Below are 23,040 nucleotides of genomic sequence, written 5' to 3'. Positions count from 1 at the left end.
TATGTAACAGGGGTAATCAAATATCATCATGACAGCATGTTTCCAGAGAATAATGGTGTTGGGCTGTTTGCTTTTTTCTAACAGGGGGAAATGCCTTGTGGGGATTTCCCCAGCCAATTTCCTCCCTCTGCAGGATAAGAAAAATGAATATTTGCAGGGTTGAAGTAGGTCATTTATAGTCTGCATTCTTATTGTGTTGAATCACTGTTGCATTTGATGTTATTAGGTACTGGAGCGGGAAGTATCTGCAAGCAAATTAATTCATTCTGTGAACATATTGCACTCGCTCGTGGCGGGTTTAGATACAGTTGGTCCGCCTGTTCAATTAATGTTTAACATGGCAGATCATTTATGGTAATTTCCTGAGGAAGATATTATATGATATAATAGGATGGTCTTGTATCGGACAGTGTAAACAGGTACAGAGAGAAAATGAATGGAGAACAATGGAAATTATTTTTTGGCAGTAGCAGTCCATTTCTGGCACACATTTGTTTGACAAAGGATGATGGGATATGTAGTGAAGCAGGTAAAATGAAAAAGGGTTATTACTGACACAATGATGCCGGCTTTTATTTTGGCGTATTGTGGTCCATAATTACTGTGGTTGGTCCGCAATAAAGGGCAGTGGCACCAAAGGTCGTTCTGGTATTGAACCAAATCGAAAATTATCGCCTTGAGGAGAAATGAGGGGAAAGGAATAAGAAGGGGGTTGAAGGGGAGTGTCGCAGTGGAATAATGAAATAAGAAGCGGGAAAAGGTCATCAATGAATGTCATCATCAGCCCTCCAATCAGAAACTGGAACAGAATTATGTATAAGAAATCTGCCATAAAAATGAGATTCATGCAATGTATCCTTTTTTGTGGCAGGTGTGCGTGTTTGTTGTTGGAAAATGTGGAATAAAATATGTGCTCCTCGCTTTGCACAAACACCTCCACTAATCTCTGGGACTGTTGATTTAAAGGGACACTGAGAGTCCATCTGTCCTGGAGTGGGTTGTTTGTCTGCTTGCAGATGAGGTTTGGAGTCATCAACCATACAGGCCCATTTTTAAGCACTAGAAAAAGGGAGCTGCTAAGGGAGAGATAGCTGGAAGGAAAATGAGAGTGAGAAAGATAAAGAGAAAGAAAAGGAGAAATACCTAAGGGTGTGGTGATGTGTGAGAGTAACTTGTCATATCTGATGGCTTATCCCAGGTTCTTGGTGCTTTCCATTTGTCACTGAGTCAACCAGGATTTACGAGCTTCTTCACAGCTACAAATCCTGATTATGGCCCTTCAGATAAAGAATGACACCCAGGTGTTAAAGGGAGTGTGTTTGTGCAGACTGGAAGGTTTAATTTTCCTTGGGTAATGGGGGGAGGGGCATGTGTGTGGAAAATGTAGACTGAGTGCTCATTTCCACAAATTCTGGACAGTCTAAATCCCCCTTCCTGGGGGTTTCCCAGTAAGCAACATTCAAATTTGTATTTTGATTTAAATCAATGAAAATATAGACATACTTTTATTGAAGATTGGCAATGTGTAGCAATATACAGTTGTAAAAGTTAGTTAGGACGATGAACATCAGGTACTCCAGCTATGTGAAACTCATGCTACGTAGACAAAACAAGTTTAAAGCTACGCTAATCAATATTTTTTTATTATTACCAAGGATCGAATGACTGTGTGTAATGTGAACGGGGTCACTCGCACAGACCCATAGAATTATCACAATATCACAACAATAACATTATTTACTAAAGTTAGCAACATAATCTACACTATAAACATGACTCTGACATTGGCATGTTGTATGATTTAGGCTAGCTAGCCTAAGGCATACAGTGCCAACAAACTACATCGCTAGCAGTCAGATATTTTAAGAGGTGTTTGTGCATTATAACGATAAAACCGGAGCTTTGCTATGTTTCTTCAGAGAAATAAAACTCTTGTTGGAACAAAGATATTGCAACCGAGCAAAAATCCAGTGGGTGAAGTCTGCATATGGGGTTTCTTAAAAATGGAAGTTGGCACAAGTAAGCACTCTTTTCCATCAAGATTAATTGACTGTCTGACTTTCCCTCAAAGACCTGGATTACCTCTAAGTTGATACAGCCAATGAAATCCACAGCTTTGTACCAACCTAGAGGAGAAAGTTCTCCACCGCCTCTGCAGCGATGCACTACTATACCTCCAAAGAAATGTAGCCTCCTCCCAGCAGTACACAGATCTCATTAACAGTATTCCCACTTCTCTGGCATTATACTACCTCCCAAGAAATATACCAAATCCCCCAGCACTGTACAAACTTCCATAATGATGTACCCACCTCCTCCGCAACTGTGGCAACAATGACATAAGGCAGTTACAGTTACACCCAACATACAGCCCTAAGCTATGCAGTGTGCAGATGGGAGCTTTGATGAAAGCTAGAGTTATGACAGGGAGTTATGTTAAAGAATAGCAGCCATAAAAGCAGTTGGAGCCTACGATAACGAAAGCCTTAGCTCGCAATCTAGCAGACTGCCGGGCTATACCACCGCATTTGCATATTCTAATGAGCCCAATGTTCAGGGTTAGCCGCTTACACTAATGACGCGTTTAGCTCTTAATAAATCAGTTAAGGCAGTTCCCTGCTGGAGCCCAGGGAGCTGCACCGTGTGTGTGTGTGCGTGTGTGCGTGTGTGTGTGTGTGTAGATCTCACTGTGTGCATATTTCATTATAATGTAGCTTTGTGTATTTGTGTGTGTGCCATTATGCTGTAATTTTGTGAGAATGCATAAGTGACTGAATAAGTCTGTTTGCAAGCACCTATCTACTTGTTTCTGTCTTAGTGCTTGTGCCAGCATGTGTTTGTTTTTCTCTTCAGTCTGTGTGTCTGCATGTCTTTTGTGTGCTTTTGCACATGTGGACCTGGCAGTACCTTCTGTTGTGTTACTTTGAAGTGTCTTCTTTTGAAGTTGTGGTAGGAGCAGTTCAACAGAAAATGTATTTTGTATTTCTCCACCCTTTACCTCTCAACTTGAAGACTTGACCTGTCTTGCACTGTTTTACTCACTTCAGATTTTATTATATCTCTGACTGATTGCTCTTGCAATGCGTGTGTCTCTCAACCTACATGTAACTGTGATGGCAATAACAAGAAGTGTGATCAAAAACTTTATGTTCAAATGAGGAACTTCAAAAATATCAGACAATGAATATTGCTTTGGTACCGCTTCCTTCAGGCCAACGTAGTGACAGTGCAGTCAGGGGCACAATAACTGAAGCACTCTGTGATACACCGACATTTTATCACTGAACTGGGATTACAACACTCTTGTGTTTTCTTTCATAGTGTGATGATTCATGAGAGTTTCACTTCACAGCCATCAGATGCCAGTAAAGGCACTAAAATGTGATTGTATTGTCAGGTAAAATGTAAGACAAGCAAGACCAATTCAATGGTTCAGAATAAAGCATGTTGAGCAAACGGCAAAGGAAACTAGGATGGGCCCCTGTGTGTATCATCTGTGGATGAAACGAGGAAACTGACCCTTAGCCAGCTGTTAATTTCCCTACATGAAGCTCCGGTTTGTTTCCAGTCTTTAGGCACTGGTAGGTCAGCCAGCTATCTGAACAACATGGAATCAGTCCTTTGTCAAAACATCATTGTGCCAGTTTCTTGCAGAGAGGGGAGTAAGAAAAAAAAAATCCTTTCACAATTTCATCATGCCACTGCCAATTTGGCCCAGTGGTGTTTAGAAGGTCGTTGGGCCATGCTTCTATCAGAAGGATTAGTCCTCAAATGGGATTACAGGCTTGTATGAAAAAAGGAAGAAAAGGGGGTGGATGCTCAAGCAAGCAAGAGAGCAGAAATATTTAAATGCAGACAGACATATTCAAGCAAAGAGATCATTTTATCATCATTAGTGGGGAAGAGGAAAGGAGGGGGAGGAGACTCTTAAGAGGGGTGGAAACTGTATGAATTCTGTAGTTTAATGAAGATTAAAGATTGAAAGATTTGTGCGTGTGTATGTGTAGAACGAGCATAGAACACTGTAATTATATTTCTTATTTTTACTTTTTGGGGGTTTTATCTTATTGTTGTTGTTTTTTCGACCCTCTCTTTCTTTCACTCACTGTACCTTGTTCTCTCTCTCTTAAGTGAGTCAGAATAATATCTGTGAAGATGCACTGGAGTGGAATATCCTGGTCACCCATCCGGTGTGACTATAGGACATTACAGTAAAACACAGACAAGCTCTCTCACACAGGCACACATGTACACACACACACACACGCAGTTAGATGGTGTTCACACACACTGTGAAGTGGGATGGCAGAGACCCACATGGCTTGGAGTGCCAGCGGCATCTTGCCGCCCTGCCACCATGGCCCCTCTGCATGTAGGTCAGCCTCGGCCGGGGGCACACCACCCTTACCCTCCCTTCCTCCATCTCTCCCTCGACTCCTTCTCTCACACCCCCCTACCTCGCTTCTTCCAACCCTTCCTCACTGGCTTCTTCCTCTTTTATTCCTCTCATTTATTTATTTTTCTCTACAGTAATGCTATTCAGTTACAGTAGTTAAGAATTAGGATGGCACCACATACCTTTAGTGCTTGGACCAGATGAAATTTAAACAGTGCTTTTATTTACATTGTTAATAAGTACAAAAGGGAAAATCATAAGGCAACCTGTTAGGCTCAGTGTTACATTAACATCACTTTTCTCATTTTTTTGATTTTGGAAGACTTGCTGTCGTGAAAACAAATCATCAACTCTATGAGCAAAGATAAACAGCCCTATTCTCAGTTTTGCTCCAATGCATTTTTCATATATTTTAATGGGTTTTTTGGTGGTTAATTTAGCTTAAAAAGTAGGAAAGTTTTCACAACCCATAAAGGAACATTTAATCCTCCAGTTTATCTTATTCAAAATCACTGAATTTGGAGATACGTAGTTTTCCCTTGACAGTGATAATCTGCTTGTATTATGTCTTTCATCCTATGTTATCATAACATGTCTAAAGCCCTTATAATTTCTAAAAAGTAGAGCGAGTAATACTGAATAAGCAAACAATTTTTCCATGTAGTCAAATAGAAACTAGCTACATTCCAATAACAAATAGCTCCAGATGGGTCATTTAACAAAACAAGACTCATACTGTATAATTATAATCCAGATGTTGAGTTAATATGAGTATTGAAAGCCAAACAAAGAGTGGAAGCCTCCTTTGAAAGTTCTCTCTGCTGATTTCAATTAGCCAGAACTTTTCAGACCCCGACAGGTGACTGTTGTGCGTCATCTAATGTTCGTCATCTGATGTTCAAGTTGTGAGCCCCATCAAGAGATGGAATCAGGTGCTTTGCTGTTATTGCTCACACACCAGCATCAGGAACAGAGAAAAGGTGAGGTTATCAAATTGGGAGGCAGAGCTGGTTTTAAATATCAGCATCATTAAACTATTTATTGCAGCAGGTGAGAAGCAGGTGACATTACGCAGTGTATGAGAATGACGCCATTTGCTCAATCACAATCAACAGTCACAACACAGTTGATACCTGCTCTGAAGTTCTTTGAAGTCATTCAGCGTGGGTGGTTCCTTGTGTTTACACACATTTCAAGCTGCTACCTGCTGTTTGCAGGGAATGATGATGTCCATGCTACAAACTTGACTTGGTATGAATGAGTCCATGATCTGTTTTTACTCAACCTGCCCGCCATATCAAGAGTATCCTTTAAGCTCTTTCTTGGTAAGCAGTATATAAACATTCAATAAATGGTTTATAATATAGTTGTGCACAGATGTAAGAACATTTTTAAGTGTTTATTATAGTATTTGTTAACAACTGTAACGTCTCCTATGAAGACATTTTATATTACAACGTTAACTATATTGTCATTCTATATCTGTTTATATACCAGCCTCTACTTATGTCCACATTGACTGCTTATGAATACTAAAAAGTAGGACTTAAAATAAAGTGTTACCCCTTTCTAGTTAAAAAACAAAAAGTTTTTCCCCAGGTTGGTCCAAAACCCTGAAGTTCTAAGTGAAGTTGTAGTCTGTCATCACAGATTGTCACAGCAAACAGGCTTTGTTGTCTGTTTGAACTATCTTTGTCCATTTTGACACCATTTGGCATGAACGTTCTGTGTTTTAAAAGTGCAGCTTTGTTGCTAGCTGCCAGTGCGGCAGCAGTGTCCAACCAGACTGTACAGTTGCAAAGACTACTTGTTGGCTGCAGGTAAAATCGGATAAACAAGAAGACTATGAATTTGAGGGGGAAATTTGGTTCATATTCTTACAGCAATTATAGTTGCCGGAGTTCCAGGCAACCATAACTAATGCATAATTTAGGGAGACTAAGATCAAGGGTTGCTTTGGTTTGGTAAGGCAATCAGAGCTGCTCTCTTTAACTTTGAAATGAGGCTAAGGTTGCCATCTGGGTTATGACTGGACATGTGCAGTTATGTCATGGTGAGCGTACAAGAAAACATCTCCTAAATGGGTATGAACTATTTCTTTTTGGCATCACTGGCATCAACCCCCCTGTCCAACAAGCTGAGCTAATCACCCACTATGCACTTCTCCTGTGTGCTTGTCTAAAGGCCATTACTGCTGTTCAGAATTTCATAGAGGGCTTGTGAAAACGGTGCTCGCTGCTTTTCAAATGATTTCCTACAAATTACAGTGGCACCAGGATGTCTTTCATCTTCCCTTCTCTTTGCCCTCTGTGCTCTTGATGTGTTTTTCTCCCCCTGCCACTCTCCAAATCTCTCATCCTGGCTTTTCTACATCCCCTCATTCATTCTTTAAATACCTCCATCCTTGTAACATTTCTCAGTATACTAAATACTTGCAGTTGCTTCTCCTGCTTCCCCTGAGACTCTAAACCAAAAATTACATTTGAATAACTGTGGGACAGTATACATGATATTTCTTGGGTCTCTTCTAAAACCACTTTCAACGCATACGATTTTCCATAATATGATATTCATCACAAGTGTCATCTTTTACAGTCCTAATAACAGTAATTACCTTCAGCCAGGGGAGACAGGCTGAAAGTGACATACGACAAACGCTAAAAATGTCTCTATTAGCATGTATGAAAACAGTTACTGCCACACAGGATAATGTGTTTGTGTTTGTGTGACATCTCTATCTATCAGACAGCACTGTATCAGTGTGTTTCTCTCCCTGTCTCCGTGCCCAGGAAAACAGTTGGCGGGGCTAGTACCCTCGGCATCGGCAAAAACACGATGTCAGCCACTGACATTCAAAATGCCACCAATCACCAATCAGAAAAATCTAAATGTGTTGTTATTATTTAATATACGACATATGACATTGCTTACTGTTCTGAGAGAGATTTCAAATAGCCTCAGCGCACATAAATGTAAATGACGAATCCCTGGAGTAATCACAACACAGTAATTTTATGCAATGTTTTTATGATAAAACTTTTACAGTCTTCCTTGAGGACAAAAAATTGTATAGTAGACTATTTTTTTTTCAGTGATTCTCATTCTCTCTCCCTCTGCATTAATCTCAGCTGCTTTCCCTCCGTCATTTTTCATGGCAGTCATTGTCTCTGCTTTTTCGAAATATTGCACTGACATAAATTGCTGCCACAAAGTCAAAAGCTCCACCCACAATACCTATCTTTTGTCCTCATCTCTCTCTGTTATTCTTTCACCGTGGTGGAATCTCCTCTGTTGTAATTGCCAGCATGAGTGATGGAGTGTTTCTGTCAGTGTTTGCCTGATAGCTCATCTATACACCCTTTTCCACACAAACAATCCCTAACACAGACACAAGCCCAGTCACATTACATATGTGTGCTCACAGAATGTGTAAACGTTGGCACCCACAGGTACATATGCCCACACACACACACACACACACACACACATACACACACACCTCTGTGTGAAGTAGCTGCAGGTGACAAAGAGTGAGCTCTCCATTCCCTCCCTCACTTGTTGGTCTATCTCTCCCTGCTCTCCACCAGGCCAGAGGCCGTCATATAGTCAGAGTGAGATCCATATCCAGAAACAAGCCCTGGTGGCTGTGATTTGGCGAGTCATGGGAATACAGGATGCTCTACAGTATATGGCTGTCTTTTTTTTTCTCCATGTTTTTTTTGCTTTTAAATGGCACATGGAAGTAGCGTTTATAATGAGGGTTTACTGAGTTTACCACAAATCAGTAATATTCCAAATCACATTATACATTTTTAAATGTGTTGTCCTTCCATCGAGGCAGCCCACGGTTTCCAATTAATTATAATGCAGAGACTTGAAACTCACCTGAACACATTCACAGCTAGTTTTAATTTTTTTTACCCTAAAGTACGTCATCGTTGCATGGTAACTAGAGGCTTGAGAGCCAATTGCTGATCAGCATCCCATTCTCAAGCTTTGTTATAGCATATAGCATCAAACATGGACTTTTTCAATAGGATAATGTCAGTATTTCAGGAGCCAACTCTCAAATCTTTTCCACCCGTGCATTCATGTAACAAGCTGGGGGTGATGTTTTTAAATCAATTGTAGTAAATGTGGTAAAACAAGCTCAGTGAATAAGGAAAAATCCACTTTCGTCTGTTCCTATCTTGTGTGTGTGTATCTTGAGTGTGTTTTTTTGGACACCCATATTGATCAGACAACAGTTGCGTCTAGAAAAACACACATGATAGTCAGATAGTTGGAATTTACAGTCAGCTTGTCCCTGCTCTTTCTCTCCATCTCTCCACTTTTCCATAACTCTTCCTGGTGTATTCACTTGCCTTTCCCTCTGCTCTCCACTTATCTCTTCCTTTTAGAATTTCTTCTTCCCTTCACTTTAAGTTATTCTTCACTGATCTCTTTGAGGATTGACAGCATCTATTTCTCTTCCCTCTCCATCCCATCATTTGTACCATCTAGCCTGCTATCCCTGTATTATTCCATTCATTTCAACTTCCACCTTTCCATCCATACTTCCTCCTCCTGTCTTCCCTCCATCCCACCCTCCACTTCTTTCTCCCTCTTCCCTCCATCACTCCCTTCATCGCCTCATCTAGCTCCATCTCTCCATAGACAATCTGCCAGTCCTGTGCCCGCTCCAGCCCTCCCAGAGTGATCCCGTTAGAGGGCTAATGCTGTGAAAAATGACAGTGAACCGGCACTTTTACTGCCATCACCACCGCTTTGGGGCCGCCTGCTGCCTACAGCCCTGTTGCCTGGCAACTCCCCAGACAGCTTCCCTCCAAAAGGCGAGAGCTCCTGTCTGCTCTGCTGCGATAGAGACCCGAGCCTAATAAGCATTATATCTCATTTTGTCTTATCATTTTGTTGTTGGTGACACAAGTTTGCTCGGAGCTGCGACTATGCAAAGAGCACTGATGCAGAATGTGTCTCTCATATTGAATGAACAAAATGATTTGCTACAAGTGTGACTTCTTGGAGAATTGTTGTTTGAATAAGAGGTTGCTCAGCCAAAAACATAAATATACATAAATGACGAAGATGCAGATTAAGCTGTTCAGTAGAATTAACACGTCATACTGTAACGTTGCATATTTACACCCAGAGGTTATAATAAATCCTTCTGCATGTTTGTTGATACTAGTTTGCTCATTAACTACAGTAACACACAAGTGACATTACTATATGTAACTTTTGTAGTTACAGGGAATAGCTGCTTTGCACAATGATTGACGTTACAATGTCAGACTGGAAAGTGCTTCTCTATTTAAAAAGAAGCTGACATCTGACATCTTGCTGTTCCTTCAGGTCTTTGCCACGAGTAAAGGCAGCACCAACCTACAGAAGGGTGACAAATCTGAATGAATGAGAGGAGAAACATAACAAACACGGACGCTTTCACTCAGGACACAAGCGTCACTAAATAGTTTGATTATGGAAATCACCAGAAAAGCCTTCAGTAAGTGAGATTTTGGAGCCACAGGCTACAGAAGACAGTGTTCTCCACTACAATCTACACCACAGAAGGGAATATATTTAGGAAGAAAGGTGTTATTTTGCCTTAATTAATGACTAATGTGAGCACCAGGGACATATATATATATATATGCTCGCCACTTTGGACTGTGGTACTTGGGGTGTAGCATGGAATATATATATATATATATAAATAAGGCAGAGGGAGTGAGGCCTTTGTAGAGATTCCATGCTACACCCCAAGTACCACAGTCCAAAGTGGCGAGCAGCTTGGAGAATGACTGCCTTCATTGTTTACATGAAATATAAACTGTGTCACTTCCTGTGACCAGAGATGATTTCTTCCACTGGCTACTGCCCAGAGACTTGGTCAAACCAGAGCATCTCATGCATAACTCATGATTTTCAGTTGCTCAGTCCCAACACATTACTTAGGTTGAAAATAGCTTTTTACGCAATATTTTTTTCATGAAGTTACCTGTAGCTGTCCGATGAAAATGTCATACTTGAGTCTCAGGATCCCTTTTCTGCGCTGTGTCATCTAATTGTGGGGTCCTTGTAAAAAATAGCCTGTCTGTGCGTCATCTCCTGCCCCACTTTCTGCGTTTCCACCTCCTTGATGGCTTTTAAGGCAAAAAAAACAGCTCTACCTTCACCTAAAGTTAACAAGAATCCAATACTCAAGTCCCAGAATATTCACAGATGTATGAGTGACATGAGCCACGCGGTTGCCACGGGAACTCTCGGAAGGGGTTACAAGAGTGCTTTGACAAAGTGTGTGAACTCACTGCCACCGAAGCAATCCTCGCTCTTTAATGTGTTCCTGCTTTGAGACATCAGAGGTTATGAAGATCTTCGGCAGATGGTGGAAAATTTGACTCTACATCTGAGTTGTAGGGGGGTTCTGCCCGCTATGTTGTTGCGGTGTCTTTTTGCAAAAACTGCGTGTGATGTTGTAACTGCGTACGTAATCCTTTGCGGGATTGAATGTTGAAAGCGAAAAAGACAGCAAGTGCAAGCGGGATGAGGAGCGCTGTGTGAAAGTTGTATTTCCAAGGCAGAAACATGGGAATTAAAGCTCGAAAACTGTACTATAATACAACACTTCAAGGATATCCAGAAATTATATCGTCCCATTTTTGTTATTCTCTGTTGGGTGATTCAGTGCAGCTCTTTAAGTACCAATTTTCCATTTTAAGTGAACATCCTATAGAGAACCACTAATGTCAATACTAATAATAACTAATGTCAATCCATCAAGGTCATAGAGGAAAGCATGAATAGCTGCAATTTCCATTAATGGGAGCTGAATGGAGAATATGGGGGTCAAAATGACTAGTAGAAGAGGTGTTTTGCAGCACCTAGAGGAATGGGTATGTGTAGGTGTGGGTTTATGAATGATGAGAGCATTCACATGAGACACATCAAACAAAGTATTCACTCAGTGTAGTATGTATGAGGACGGAAGAAAAGCTAACATTTCAGTATATTCCCTTTCTTCATCCCTCCTCATCATGCTTTCTGCCTTAAAGGAATTTGCTCATGATCTAAATTTCAGCAAATTAAACACTATACTGTACACACCTACACACACACACCATCTGCTTAGACATGTCTTACTGTAAATAAACCTGAAGACACACGCACACACACACACACCTAGTGAGCAGCATGGCATTATGCCCAGCCTTGCCCCAGGTGTCTCCGAGTTGATATATTGGCGTGGCCTCGGATGAATTCATGCAGGGCAAACTATTGCTCTTATTATAGGCTTTTTAAAGCTCTACCTAACAGAGAGAGAGGAGAGGTGACGTGTTTTAGCGTATTAATATCCACCTCAGGTGCTAATTTGCCCTGTAAGTCACCTGTGTCACCAGCTGTGGTAAAAGACATGGGGGAATGAAAAGAAAGCGAAAGAAACGGAGAGACGGGGACAGGAAGGAGAGGTAGCGTGTGAGTGAGAAACAAGAAAGAAAAGAGGAGGTGTAAATCACATTAATGAACAAGCTTCATTAGTCGTGCCCATTAGCGTCCTAAGCACGGATTAATTTAACTTCAGCTAACTTTGGAGAAGCCCAGTGGCCATGATGGGACACAGTTTGATTACACACCTGTAATTTTGATCACTGACACCCTTCATCCTGACTAGCAGCAGACAGTCTGTGTACCTTTCGTCTCTGAGTGTGAAGTTAGAACACCTGCAGAGAGAAAGCTAATGTGGAAACAGTTCTTCCTCTTGCAGCTGGTTCACTGGTTTTATTGTTCCTCCAGGAAATGAAGCCTCTTTCACTGTTACTGTACATATGGCACTTGCTTCGGATTATTTGTTCAACTGTCTAATTTGTTTTTCCAAAACAATTAAAGTATTTTTGGGGGGTTGTACTTAATTCCCCTCCTCTCTTCATGTCTATGTGTTTGTCAACAGGCGGACCCCCAAGGCCAGGACATAGCCATCCGTCCCTTCTTGGAGCACTGTGAGAACACACACATGACCATTTGGCTGGGCATCGTCTATGCCTACAAGGGGCTGCTAATGGTGAGAGCAGAGAACACAAAATGTCATCATGTACTCACGGTCTGGACATGCATGAATGCACACTCTAATCTGAATGTACTGTACAAATGTATTAGCTGATGTGACTCTTAACAGTCTTAAGAATGTGCATGAATGAGGCTTGATGCCTTTCTATTCATATTATTGTTGCTAAATAACGCTGTTTCTGAAATGTGAGCCGATATTAAACCTCGAGTATCTTTTTTTTTTTTTTTACTATTTTTAAATCCCTCTTCCTGTGAGACGCATATTTTTGATGACTGGTCTTTACCTCAGGGGCGGTTACATATATTTGTCCAATCAGATTTGATTTGTCCCATCATGTGCCCATCATATGAAACTGAACTTGAGCACTAGCCAGTGTGGGAAGCAAAGAAATATCTTAGAAGGAGATGTGTGTTTGGATTTCAGCTGGCAAAAACGTTGTTTATATTTCCAAAGAATGTGGTTGAGGTCTAATTTGATTTCACCCTTATCCTCCTCCTCCTCCTGCTCTAACAACGCAGGTGAGTGAGGTGTGTGTGGAGGCCAACAGTCCTGCAGCTCCTGAACTACTGCTCTGTATCACACTGTATTTGTTAAGCCACGCCCGTTTTTGAGCGAGCCAATAAGATCTTAAGGATTTTATTTAAATCTCTCACATTACATTACTGAAGCTAAAGATGCTTGAACTTCCGTTTCACTGTGACTCTAAAGCTCCTGACAGATGTGTGTGAACATATGGATATGTGTGTGTGGGTTTCACTTATATACCATACTTGCATGCAAAATGACACACACTTACAGGAATGAGACAGAGCAGTAAATCATCCTAAACAGATTGAGAGAGGATGCTGAGTATGGAATACTACGGAAAAAAAGTCAAAGACAGAGATGGAAGGAGTGAGAAAACTTTAGGGTAACAAGTACTGTAGAAGGGCTTTGATGTAAAATAATAAGGCAGAAACAAAGAAGTGGAGCAGTAAGAAAAGTTTGTATCAAGTGATTGACAGGAGCCCACATCTGTATGAGGCATAGAGAGGGACATACACAGCAAAAAGAAGCATTAAGGCTTGAGTCATCCCTGCCTTCAGACACACACACACACACAGGCTCACATATGAATAAATGCTCGCGCCTCACATTCGCGCACACGCTCACACACCTGAGGCGTACTAATCCTTGATGACTGCTCTTTTAATTCTGCTGCTTGTCATTCCACTAACTCTCATTTAGACTTTAGAATAAGCAGGCAGGCCACTTTACACAGCACACAGTGAATTATTCAGCAGGCGGCTACTGCTGCAACTCCAACAGCTCCCACTAAATAAACATTTTACAAGCATGAAACCTGAGGCTGCTTTAGAAGGCTTCCTTTAGTTTATGTTTCTCCTCTTTATCATATAATTAAGCCAATTTTTGTTTGATTTGTTTAAGTGTTTCTTAAAGCTAAGTGAAATTAAATGTTTCCTCACAACCTCCACTCCATATTTATGAAGAACAATGAAGAGCACTGAACAACAAAAAAACGTTAAGATTTAATAAGTCCTGCTTTATTCTATAAAAGTCTGACGTTTAGACTAGCAGAAGCAAAATGAAAGAAAACCACACCGTTTAGTAGGATAGTGAGGATGACCAGTACTGTTGACTAACTGTGTCTGCATTGACTGAGATAAACAAGTTCAGACTTCAACCAAAATCAAATACAGCCTTCAGTCTTTCTCTCAAACTTCTCATGGAACTATTTTCATTATGATTTCCCTGACAGTTGTTTGGCTGTTTCCTGGCATGGGAGACCAGGAATGTGAGCATCCCTGCTCTCAATGACAGCAAATACATCGGGATGAGTGTTTACAACGTGGGCATCATGTGCATCATCGGTGCTGCAGTGTCTTTTCTGACAAGGGACCAGCCCAATGTCCAGTTCTGCATCGTGGCCCTGGTGATCATCTTTTGCAGCACCATCACTCTCTGCCTGGTCTTCGTTCCCAAGGTCAGTGTCCGTGTGAACGAGGAGAGTGTGTGTAAGTGGATAAATCTGTTTTGCCAAAAACTAGAATGCTAAATTATCACCACATTCACACACCACACTTCACTAAGTCCTGGAAGCTAAAAATGCAGCGTAAACAGTTAGGTAAACAGAGTGCAGCTGTGACTAATACCCATAACCCCTCTGCCAGTTCATCACCATGAGAACCAACCCAGACGCCGCCACCCAGAACCGGAGGTTAAAGTTCACCCAGAACCAGAAGAAGGAAGACTCCAAGACCTCCACCTCAGTCACCAGCGTCAACCAAGCTAACACTTCACGTCTGGACGGGCTTCAAACTGATAACCACCGCCTCCGCATGAGGATAACAGAGGTCTGAGTCGATGAACACACAGTCATGTTGAACTTCTTCTTTGCCGTTGATCAGAATTCTACAAGACAGGTCAACATTGCAGCGGGTGGCAAGGTTTTTAATGCAACAGTGGGATGAGGAGAGGCTTTTAAACATAATTGACGTTATAGTAGTTGAGCACAAGTTCAACAGAAGGAAGAAAGAGCAAATCATTTAACTCCATTGAACTTGAAAAGTTAAATGAAACTAGCTGTAGTCAGTTCATTTGCAAGTTTCATTAATTCTTAATAAAATGATTGTTAGTTCTTAAAAGCAACTCTGATCACTTCAAGAGATTGTGTTGTCACTGGTCTTTGTGCCACACCGTATATGCTGTCTGATTCATTTCTTAAAAATGTACACTGACATTGAGTGACATTTGAAAAAATCACCTTGGCTGCCTATCAGATCTCTCAGACATGAACAACTGCCATTGTCTTTGCTTTTGTTCATGATTGTTGCGAATGAGGAGCTACTGAGACAGTCTTGGAGGAGAAGTAAAGTTATTATGTCTTTGGCAGACAGCAGTCTTTAGCATTCTTCTTCTCTTTTTTTTTGAAATGTAAAGAAGTAGTAGCAGTTTGTTGTAAACAGATCAATATTACAGCACTGTATTTGGCTTATAACCTAACATTTTTTGTTTTTCTGTTTAAAAAGTTGGACAAGGAGCTGGAGGAAGTGACCATGCAGCTGCAGGACACCCCAGAGAAAACTCCTTACATCAAACAGAACCATTATCCAGACGCCAACAACATCCTCAGCATACGCAACTTCACAGATGGCAAAGGTGAGAAATAGGTTGTATGTTTAATAGGTTGTAGCCCTTCATCATACTATCTACCACAGTCACAGTTAGGCTATCTGACAAAATGTGGAAAAATCTCCGTAAAAGTTAACGTTTTGGCCATAGGACAATCGATAATGTGCTGACGATGGCCTCTTCTACTTTTATTTGTCAGTGTGTAAGCAATTTTTTTTTTTTTTTGGATATTCACACCTGACACTGATTCGAAAAGCCTGGATTCAAGAGTACAAACCCTTTTTGCAATTGTTTGAAATACCTGAAAATAGTTGAAAATACAACCTCACATTCAATGACCTATCAGGAGTCACAGCATTGATGTTTGGTGGGAATGAAGTAACAAACATATGTCTTACTCTAATGAACATGTAAAATCCAAGATGGTGCATCTTTCTTCCTCACTCACTGACTGGAGTGCTGTTCAGCTGGGTTGAGCTCAGTGCTGCTACTGGTGGCTGAAAACTAGATAGCAGCAGTCTATATAGGCCGAGATTCAAGTTCAGTTCAGTCTGAGGCAATTCTATATGAAGTAATGTGTACCGCTGTGAAGAGGTTTACTTTTGTGTATATTTCACTTTAGAGAGAATAATGAGCATTAAAATGGTTTATATCACTTTCATGATCATCATAACATCCAGAATTTGTTGTTAGTAAAAAATTGAATACTAATCCTCATATATTATTTAATAATAATTCCATGCTATCTGTATGTTACGTCTGCATATTCAGTGGCTTTACTGAAGGATTTTAATGCTGCTTTCAGAGCAGCAGCTTGAAGGAATATCTTGACAGTTTTTCCGTCGCTGGTGCTCCTGTCAGCTGCAGGTGAAAAAGGGACACAGGAGCGCTCTGTCTGACAGCAAGTCTGTGACGTCTCTAAGAATGAGTCATGAGATTAGCTACAGTACCTGCATACTCCACTGCTGCTTAGCAAGTTTTACACATACTGTAGTCACACTTTTTTTCAACCCACTTTTATTGTTAAGCCCAAAGTATTAAGCCCACACTTGATTTTGCACCTCATTATTTGGTGTTCGGGGTGTTGTTTGCTGCGTTGGAACAATGTACTTGAGAAAACAGTCGAGTGAAGATTAAGGATGGGAGGGGAGGAGGGGGTGGCAGCTAACGTGAACCATCACTGGGTGACACAAGCATATGGAAACACAGCAGTAATCTATCAGGTGCTAAAACATAAAAATACATGTCATATTCGTCTTTTCCAGTAGAGAGAGCCTGTGTCGGTTTACCCTCCCAGCTTCTGACTGATACAAGCGTACTTAGACATTATACAGGCAAGTTCCTTGAATTGATTCAGTGAATGGTTACACCCCAGCATCATCGCTTTGCATTAGGCACCATTTTAAACAGACGCAGGGTGATGGTGATGTACAGCAGCCAGATTTGGCGCGTCTGATGCACACGCCAGCACAAAGCTGCTCTCAGGGGTGTCTAATGGATCTGTCTGAGTTTGGGAAGGTAAAAGAGTAAAAACAGCTGCGTCCGTTCTGCGGATTGGGAGCAGAGCGTGTTGGAATTGTTTGAGAAGTTCCTCATCTGTGAAAGTTCATAGTTATGCAATGAAGTGACGGCAGTTAGTGAGTACATTCACCGAGCAACGTGTCTAATGCTTCGTCTTTGTGTTTTAGTTTGTTCTCTGCTTCCTTCTGTTTCTCCTTCTTCTCTGCCTCCCTCTCATCCTTTGCATGGGCACACACACAACCACGCATGCACCCTCCTGTTTTAGCCCAAATACTGTCTAGCTTTGAAATGAAATGAGGTGGGGGGTTGATGTTATGTGATGGTACCCTTGCGAGGATAGATTTGATATAAAAATATGTCTGTGTTGTTGCACAATAGGTTGATGTAGCAGCTTTGTCTTTTTATGGAACACAGGGAGCAAGAAGTCAGTGCCAAGATTATTCTAATTAGATAATTAGTAAATGAGCTACCATCTGTGAGATTTTTTTTACCTTTTTATATTTATCCTTGAAAGAACCCCAACTTATTATTAGTCAGATCAGAGATTATTAGTCATAGTTCAGATTTTTTACAAGACATCTTAAGTGACTGGTATGGCTCATTGAACTGTTGGGTTTTTCTTACATGTATAAGGGTTCAAATTTTCCAGTGAAAACTTATAGATCTTAAATTATATTTCCATTAATCAAAAAAATTTAAAAAATTGTGGCATAAAAAAAAAGGTGGCATATTACCTAAAACATATTTAACTAGTGTAATTTAAGTAAACACATTCTCACATTTTCCATTTGTTGAGAGAAATCTCTCTAATGTATTGGCAGCAGCTGATATCGGGCTCTCTTTAGTGAACTAAAATTCAAATTGTGTGGGCTCGTAGAAATAAATCTATTTTAGACAGAATCTTTCTATGCGCTGTCTTGGTTACTGTAGGCTGTCAGGAGAGAGCAGAGACAAATATAGCCAGACACTTTTTTTGTGTTCAGAGATATTTTTATAGAGAGAAAAATATATATATAAAGTTGTGTCAGATCACTATTTATATTTACAAACCTGTGTTTGGTAAAGGAATAAGTACCTGCACCTTTCTCTGGCCACCAGTTACAGTCAGCAGCAACAAGGACCTCAGTGCATTTAAGGTCATGAAAAAAACAAGAGAGAGAAATTGAAACTGGATGTAGACCAGGCCTCTCCTGTGTTGCTCCTGAGCGTGGAAAGTTGCTAAAGTCCTGGTTACGTTGAGGCGTGGTGGTCTCATATTTAACGATAGGCTGACTGAGCTATTACTTAGTTTTTTGTTCAGAGAGAAATGTATTAGTCTCGAGGTTGTTGAAGTGTTCACGATAATGATCTCGTGAGGAGAGAAGGACAAAGAGAGTTCAGCGCATTAGGTGCTGCTCACAAACGTCAATCTGACACATATTATGGAAATAAAATCACAGGTCATTAGGCCTCCTTTAAAGATCACTAGCATATAAACTTTTGCCAGCCTCAATCGGCTTATGCTTGACAGTCATCATCATCATCATCGCTGGCTCCTAACTGTAATCATCAGTATTCATAAGAGAGCTGGTCTTAATGTATTGGGGGCCGTGAATGAGTGGCTGTTATAAGAGTAGAACGCCGTGTCAACAGCGATTATGCTCACTCAGGGTGAGAAGCAACACTCCACCCCTCTCTCTCTCTCTCTCTCTCTCTCTCTCTCTCTCTCTCTCTCTCTGTCTTCATGAATATGTACCAGCACATGGCGACGCTGGATAACAGTTAGGGTGTGGTTTTCTGACAGATTGGCTGCTGAGACCTGATTTTAGGCTGAAGAATAAAGAAGAAGGTTATTGTTATCGATTAACACTACTTGAACTTCCTTATACCATGCAGCAGTAATTCCTTTACATTTTGGAGCATTTGTGCATATGTGCTGTTGAAGCCATCAACTGCAGATCAGCCAATCATATTAAACCCAAGATACAGGTAAAAACTAAGCAGCTGCTTAGGGCTCAATACTTTCTTTGTGGAATACAACACATATTCTAAATCCTTAAAGAAGTCTATGAATATCTGTCTCTGTGCTTTTAACACAGCTCTGAGAGGCACAAGGTTAGGCTTTTTTCAAAATGCAAAGAGGACTAGTCTGCTCTAAAATAGTTCAGCAAGCTCAGATGTCCAATCAGGGCCATGGAGTGCTGTGATCAGTGAATGAGGTCAGCAAGTGCTGGGAAATCTGGGACAACTGGAGAGAAAACTCTTGTTGTGTTTCAGCCTCATCGTCTGCTTCCCCGTGCAACATCTGGAGAATGCAGAAATCATGTTGGGAAGCTTTTATTTGTCCCTTCCGCCTTTCTCTCTGGAATAAGAGTTCTTTCTTTTATTTCCTTTCTTACTTTCACGTTTTCTTTCTCTTTGCTTCCGTTTCCACTTTTTGAATTTGTCCCACACAAGTATCAGTTTTTATTTTTTGCCTGTGTTGTAAATATCACCCTGCATACGTGAGGTGATTCAATTATGCAATCTGTCTCCTTTTTGGAAAAAGGAAACTAACTAGTTTAAAGTCGGTTGACAGACATGGTTGACATGTTGTCAGATCACTATTATGACTAAGACTTGCCCTGAAGTGTTTTTACATTTGTACTGATTTTTATACTGAATTTATTTTGGATATCCAGTGGCCATTTTCCCCTTGGTGCGGTCGGTAAAGAGTGAAAGCTGCTGTTGGACTCCAGTTAAACCAAAAGAAGTGGTCTCTAGCCCACCTCAAAATGTTGCTCTGAGCTTTGGGGCTTCACTTCCAGCAAACTTTGCGTGTGTGCAAAGTGTAAACGCAATATGTATCAATATAAAAAAAAGTCATTATGAAAACACGCTTCGATCAGTCATTCATATAAATATTCTCAAAAAAGAAAATGAACTCATTTGGTAGGTGCATATTTTTATTGTTTTTTTTGACATCAGGATCAAAGTAATAGCATAAAAAACAAGAAGCATCTTCCATGCTCATGACTGCTCCCCCTCCCAAACAGCTGAAGAAACAAAATGTAGATCCAGGCTCAGGCTAAAGTCATGTCTCAGGTTCTGAGCAGGTGTGACTTATATATTGTGTTTTTCAATGCAGACGGAGAAAAGTCGATACTAAAGAACCACCTGGAGCAGAAGCCTCAGGCCCAGTGGGGCTCCATGGATCCTTCCAGAATAAACAGAGGTCCTCTGGAGGATATCAACTCGCCTGAACAGTGAGAACTCCCATTTCTTCAGCACCTCTACCCCCATGTCTCTCTCTCCCCTCCCCTCTGTCTTGTCAGCTTTCTCATCAGACTACACGTCACATGTATCGCAAACCACCAGCAGCTCTCAGGCGGTTGCTCTGGCAACAGAGCCCTGCGAACGCATGGACCGGCCCTGTACTTTTCTCTCCTACGCACATCAACATACATATAACCACAGAGTATATGTGTGTTCTCCCTCCATGCTGGACTTACTGCAGCATAAACTCACAGTCAAATGTGTACATGTAGCAGCTGTTTCATTTGTTGTCCCAACTAGTAAAAGAAGACGGTCCAACTCAAAACACCACAAGTGCAGATCTACATTCACTTACTATTCATAGGGATGTCGACTTCATCAATGGGGGGGGACACCTCATGCATCATTGAGAGATCTCCCCCTCTCGCTCATTTAACTAGAACCAGGAGAAGAATGCACAACATGGAGCGACAGATGGATGGAGAAGGGAGAGACCACAGACAAGGGGGGTAAAATATTGACGAGAGGGCAGTTACAGAAAGAAGATGGATAAAGAGAGAAGGATGTTTAGATAGGAAAGAGAGGCAGAGATAAGGAGGAGGAGAGAAAGAAAGAGGTAGAGACTCACAGAGGCTTATGTAACCAGTGATTTACAGCTCGCATTGGAAGCAGCTCTGAAAATAGACAGGGAGGAGAACAGAAGTAAAGGAACACTCGGAGCTATTCCCATGCCGCATGAATGTTTGATCACATGGAGGGAAGAGAGATGAAGAGGCAGCGAGAGAGACAGAGGAGATAAAGAAGAGACAAATATAAAGAAGTGAGAAAAGAGGTATGAGGAGAGTAAAGGTAGAGGGGGACGGACAGTAACACTTTGCAACATGACCAATAGTAAGTCACACACCAGGTGCATGTAAATGTTAAGTGTAGTGTCTGTCATTATTGAAACATCAAAAATATCAGAAAATTTAAAAAAAAATCCTTCATGAGCGAGGAAGATTGTGTTTCCATCACAAATGGAACAGGACCATTAATATTTCACCTAGTTCTCCTAATTAAGACGCTAAATGAGCTTGAACCCCCCCTCCTTAATTTTTTACATAACTGGCATTTGGTTATGTAATTTTCTTGCAAACGGCTGGCAGTGGCGCGAGCACTGGCGAGGTAGGGTGCGAACTGTCACAGCAGGCGCAAGCATGAAATGTTCTTTTTGTCAGATGATCCCAGAAGCTGGGAGGCACGGTGGATTAGGGATTTAGTAAGGAGAAGTGAAGAAGGGAATGAGGGTGCTAAAGAATACAGGAAAAACAATTAGAAGAATTGCTGAGGGCTTGTATGAGCTATAGTTCGCCTACTATACTTTGTAAATTTCGTCACTGTAGCTGGGTGTGATTATATGAACACTTAAAACAGCACTGAAAAAAAATGTGAAAATCTTAATGGTAAGGTGGTAGAGCAGGTCCACAACATGTGCCACCTCTGTGCTTCAGTACAGTAGAATCCCTTGTGTCTTTCCCTTGTGTCTTTGTCAGCAATTTCCAATAAATAACATATACTGAAGGTGAGTATTTAGTATTGATATTTTGATTTATGAGTGCCTATTCCAGTTAATGAAATGAAAAAGATGTTGGCGCTGAACATTCAAAAACAACTATGGCTTTCAGAAGAATGTGTAGTAAAAGTAAAAAGTCACAAAGAAATTCAAATATGCTCGTGAAGCACCTCTAAAGTATACTTTAGAACAGTGCTTGAGTAAATGTATTTACTTTCTCTCTATCTCTGCCTCTTACATTGTAACTTTCCTTCTCCATCTGCAGCATACAGCGTCGACTGTCCTTGCAGCTGCCCATCCTGCACCACGCCTACTTACCTTCCATAGGAGGGGTTGATGCCAGCTGCACCAGCCCCAACGGCAGCCCTGGTTCCAGCCCACGGCACAGACACATGCCCCCCTCCTACCGGGTAATGGTCTCTGGCCTGTGAGCTTCATTCACTCCCCCACCTGGCTCTTTGCAGAGGAGACATATATGGTTCTTTTTTTCTACAACAAATAGACTGATATCATCAGCGTATGTGCGTATTTTGTCTCAGAACAAGGAGGACAGGGGGAGAGGAAAGAGAGAGGAGGGGGCCGAGTTTCACTCTTCGTACCTCTTCACCCCGGCCTCTCTTGAGAACTGAAACCCTCAGTCAGGAAGGGGTGGGAGGACACAGAGTGGGCACTGGATGACCCTTACAAACTCCCACGATTCACAGCAATGTCCCCTCGTTCATCTGCTTCCCTTGCCTAGGCATATACACATATGCACAGTCAAACAAACACAAGCATACACAAATACACACACATGCACAAACACACTGACACCCCAACAGCAGAACCGCGGCGGACCAGCCCTGACCTGACGTGTAGCCTTATCTGCCTCAGAGGGGATTGTCTGTTTCTGTTCCTTATCTGTTGTATGTATGTGCTCGCAGCTATGTGTGAGCTCGTCATCTAACTTGAGTATTTCACTGCTTCAGTGACTGGATACCGGTGTGGAGACGTGGAATTTACAAAACCCAACAAAGGAAATCATCCAATTTACTCCGCGTCCCCTTCCCATCCTTGTGGAGACATGTAAATATCATCATTTCTGACTTTGATGTACTGTAAGCTTTGTATATGATGTGAATGGACAATTAAAGGGGTTCTAAG

At 41.3% G+C, this 23,040-nt stretch overlaps 1 protein-coding gene across 1 annotated transcript in view; it reads left to right on the top strand.

Annotated features, from left to right (window-relative positions):
- Positions 1 to 22,328, top strand: part of gabbr2 (gamma-aminobutyric acid (GABA) B receptor, 2) — a 160,209-nt gene extending 137,881 nt beyond the window's left edge. Inside the window, exons 14-19 of the mRNA XM_070922051.1 lie at positions 12,342 to 12,452; positions 14,218 to 14,442; positions 14,630 to 14,812; positions 15,488 to 15,617; positions 20,218 to 20,335; positions 22,163 to 22,328. Of these exons, the coding sequence (XP_070778152.1) occupies positions 12,342 to 12,452; positions 14,218 to 14,442; positions 14,630 to 14,812; positions 15,488 to 15,617; positions 20,218 to 20,335; positions 22,163 to 22,328 (933 nt within the window). The remainder of the gene's footprint in view (positions 1 to 12,341; positions 12,453 to 14,217; positions 14,443 to 14,629; positions 14,813 to 15,487; positions 15,618 to 20,217; positions 20,336 to 22,162) is intronic.
- The last annotated feature ends 712 nt before the right edge of the window (positions 22,329 to 23,040 follow it).

This window comes from Enoplosus armatus, chromosome 16 (genome assembly GCF_043641665.1).
Source record: "Enoplosus armatus isolate fEnoArm2 chromosome 16, fEnoArm2.hap1, whole genome shotgun sequence".
Lineage (NCBI taxonomy): Eukaryota > Metazoa > Chordata > Actinopteri > Centrarchiformes > Enoplosidae > Enoplosus > Enoplosus armatus.
Note: the sequence above shows the minus strand (reverse complement) of the source record. Positions and strands in the feature narration are given on the sequence as shown.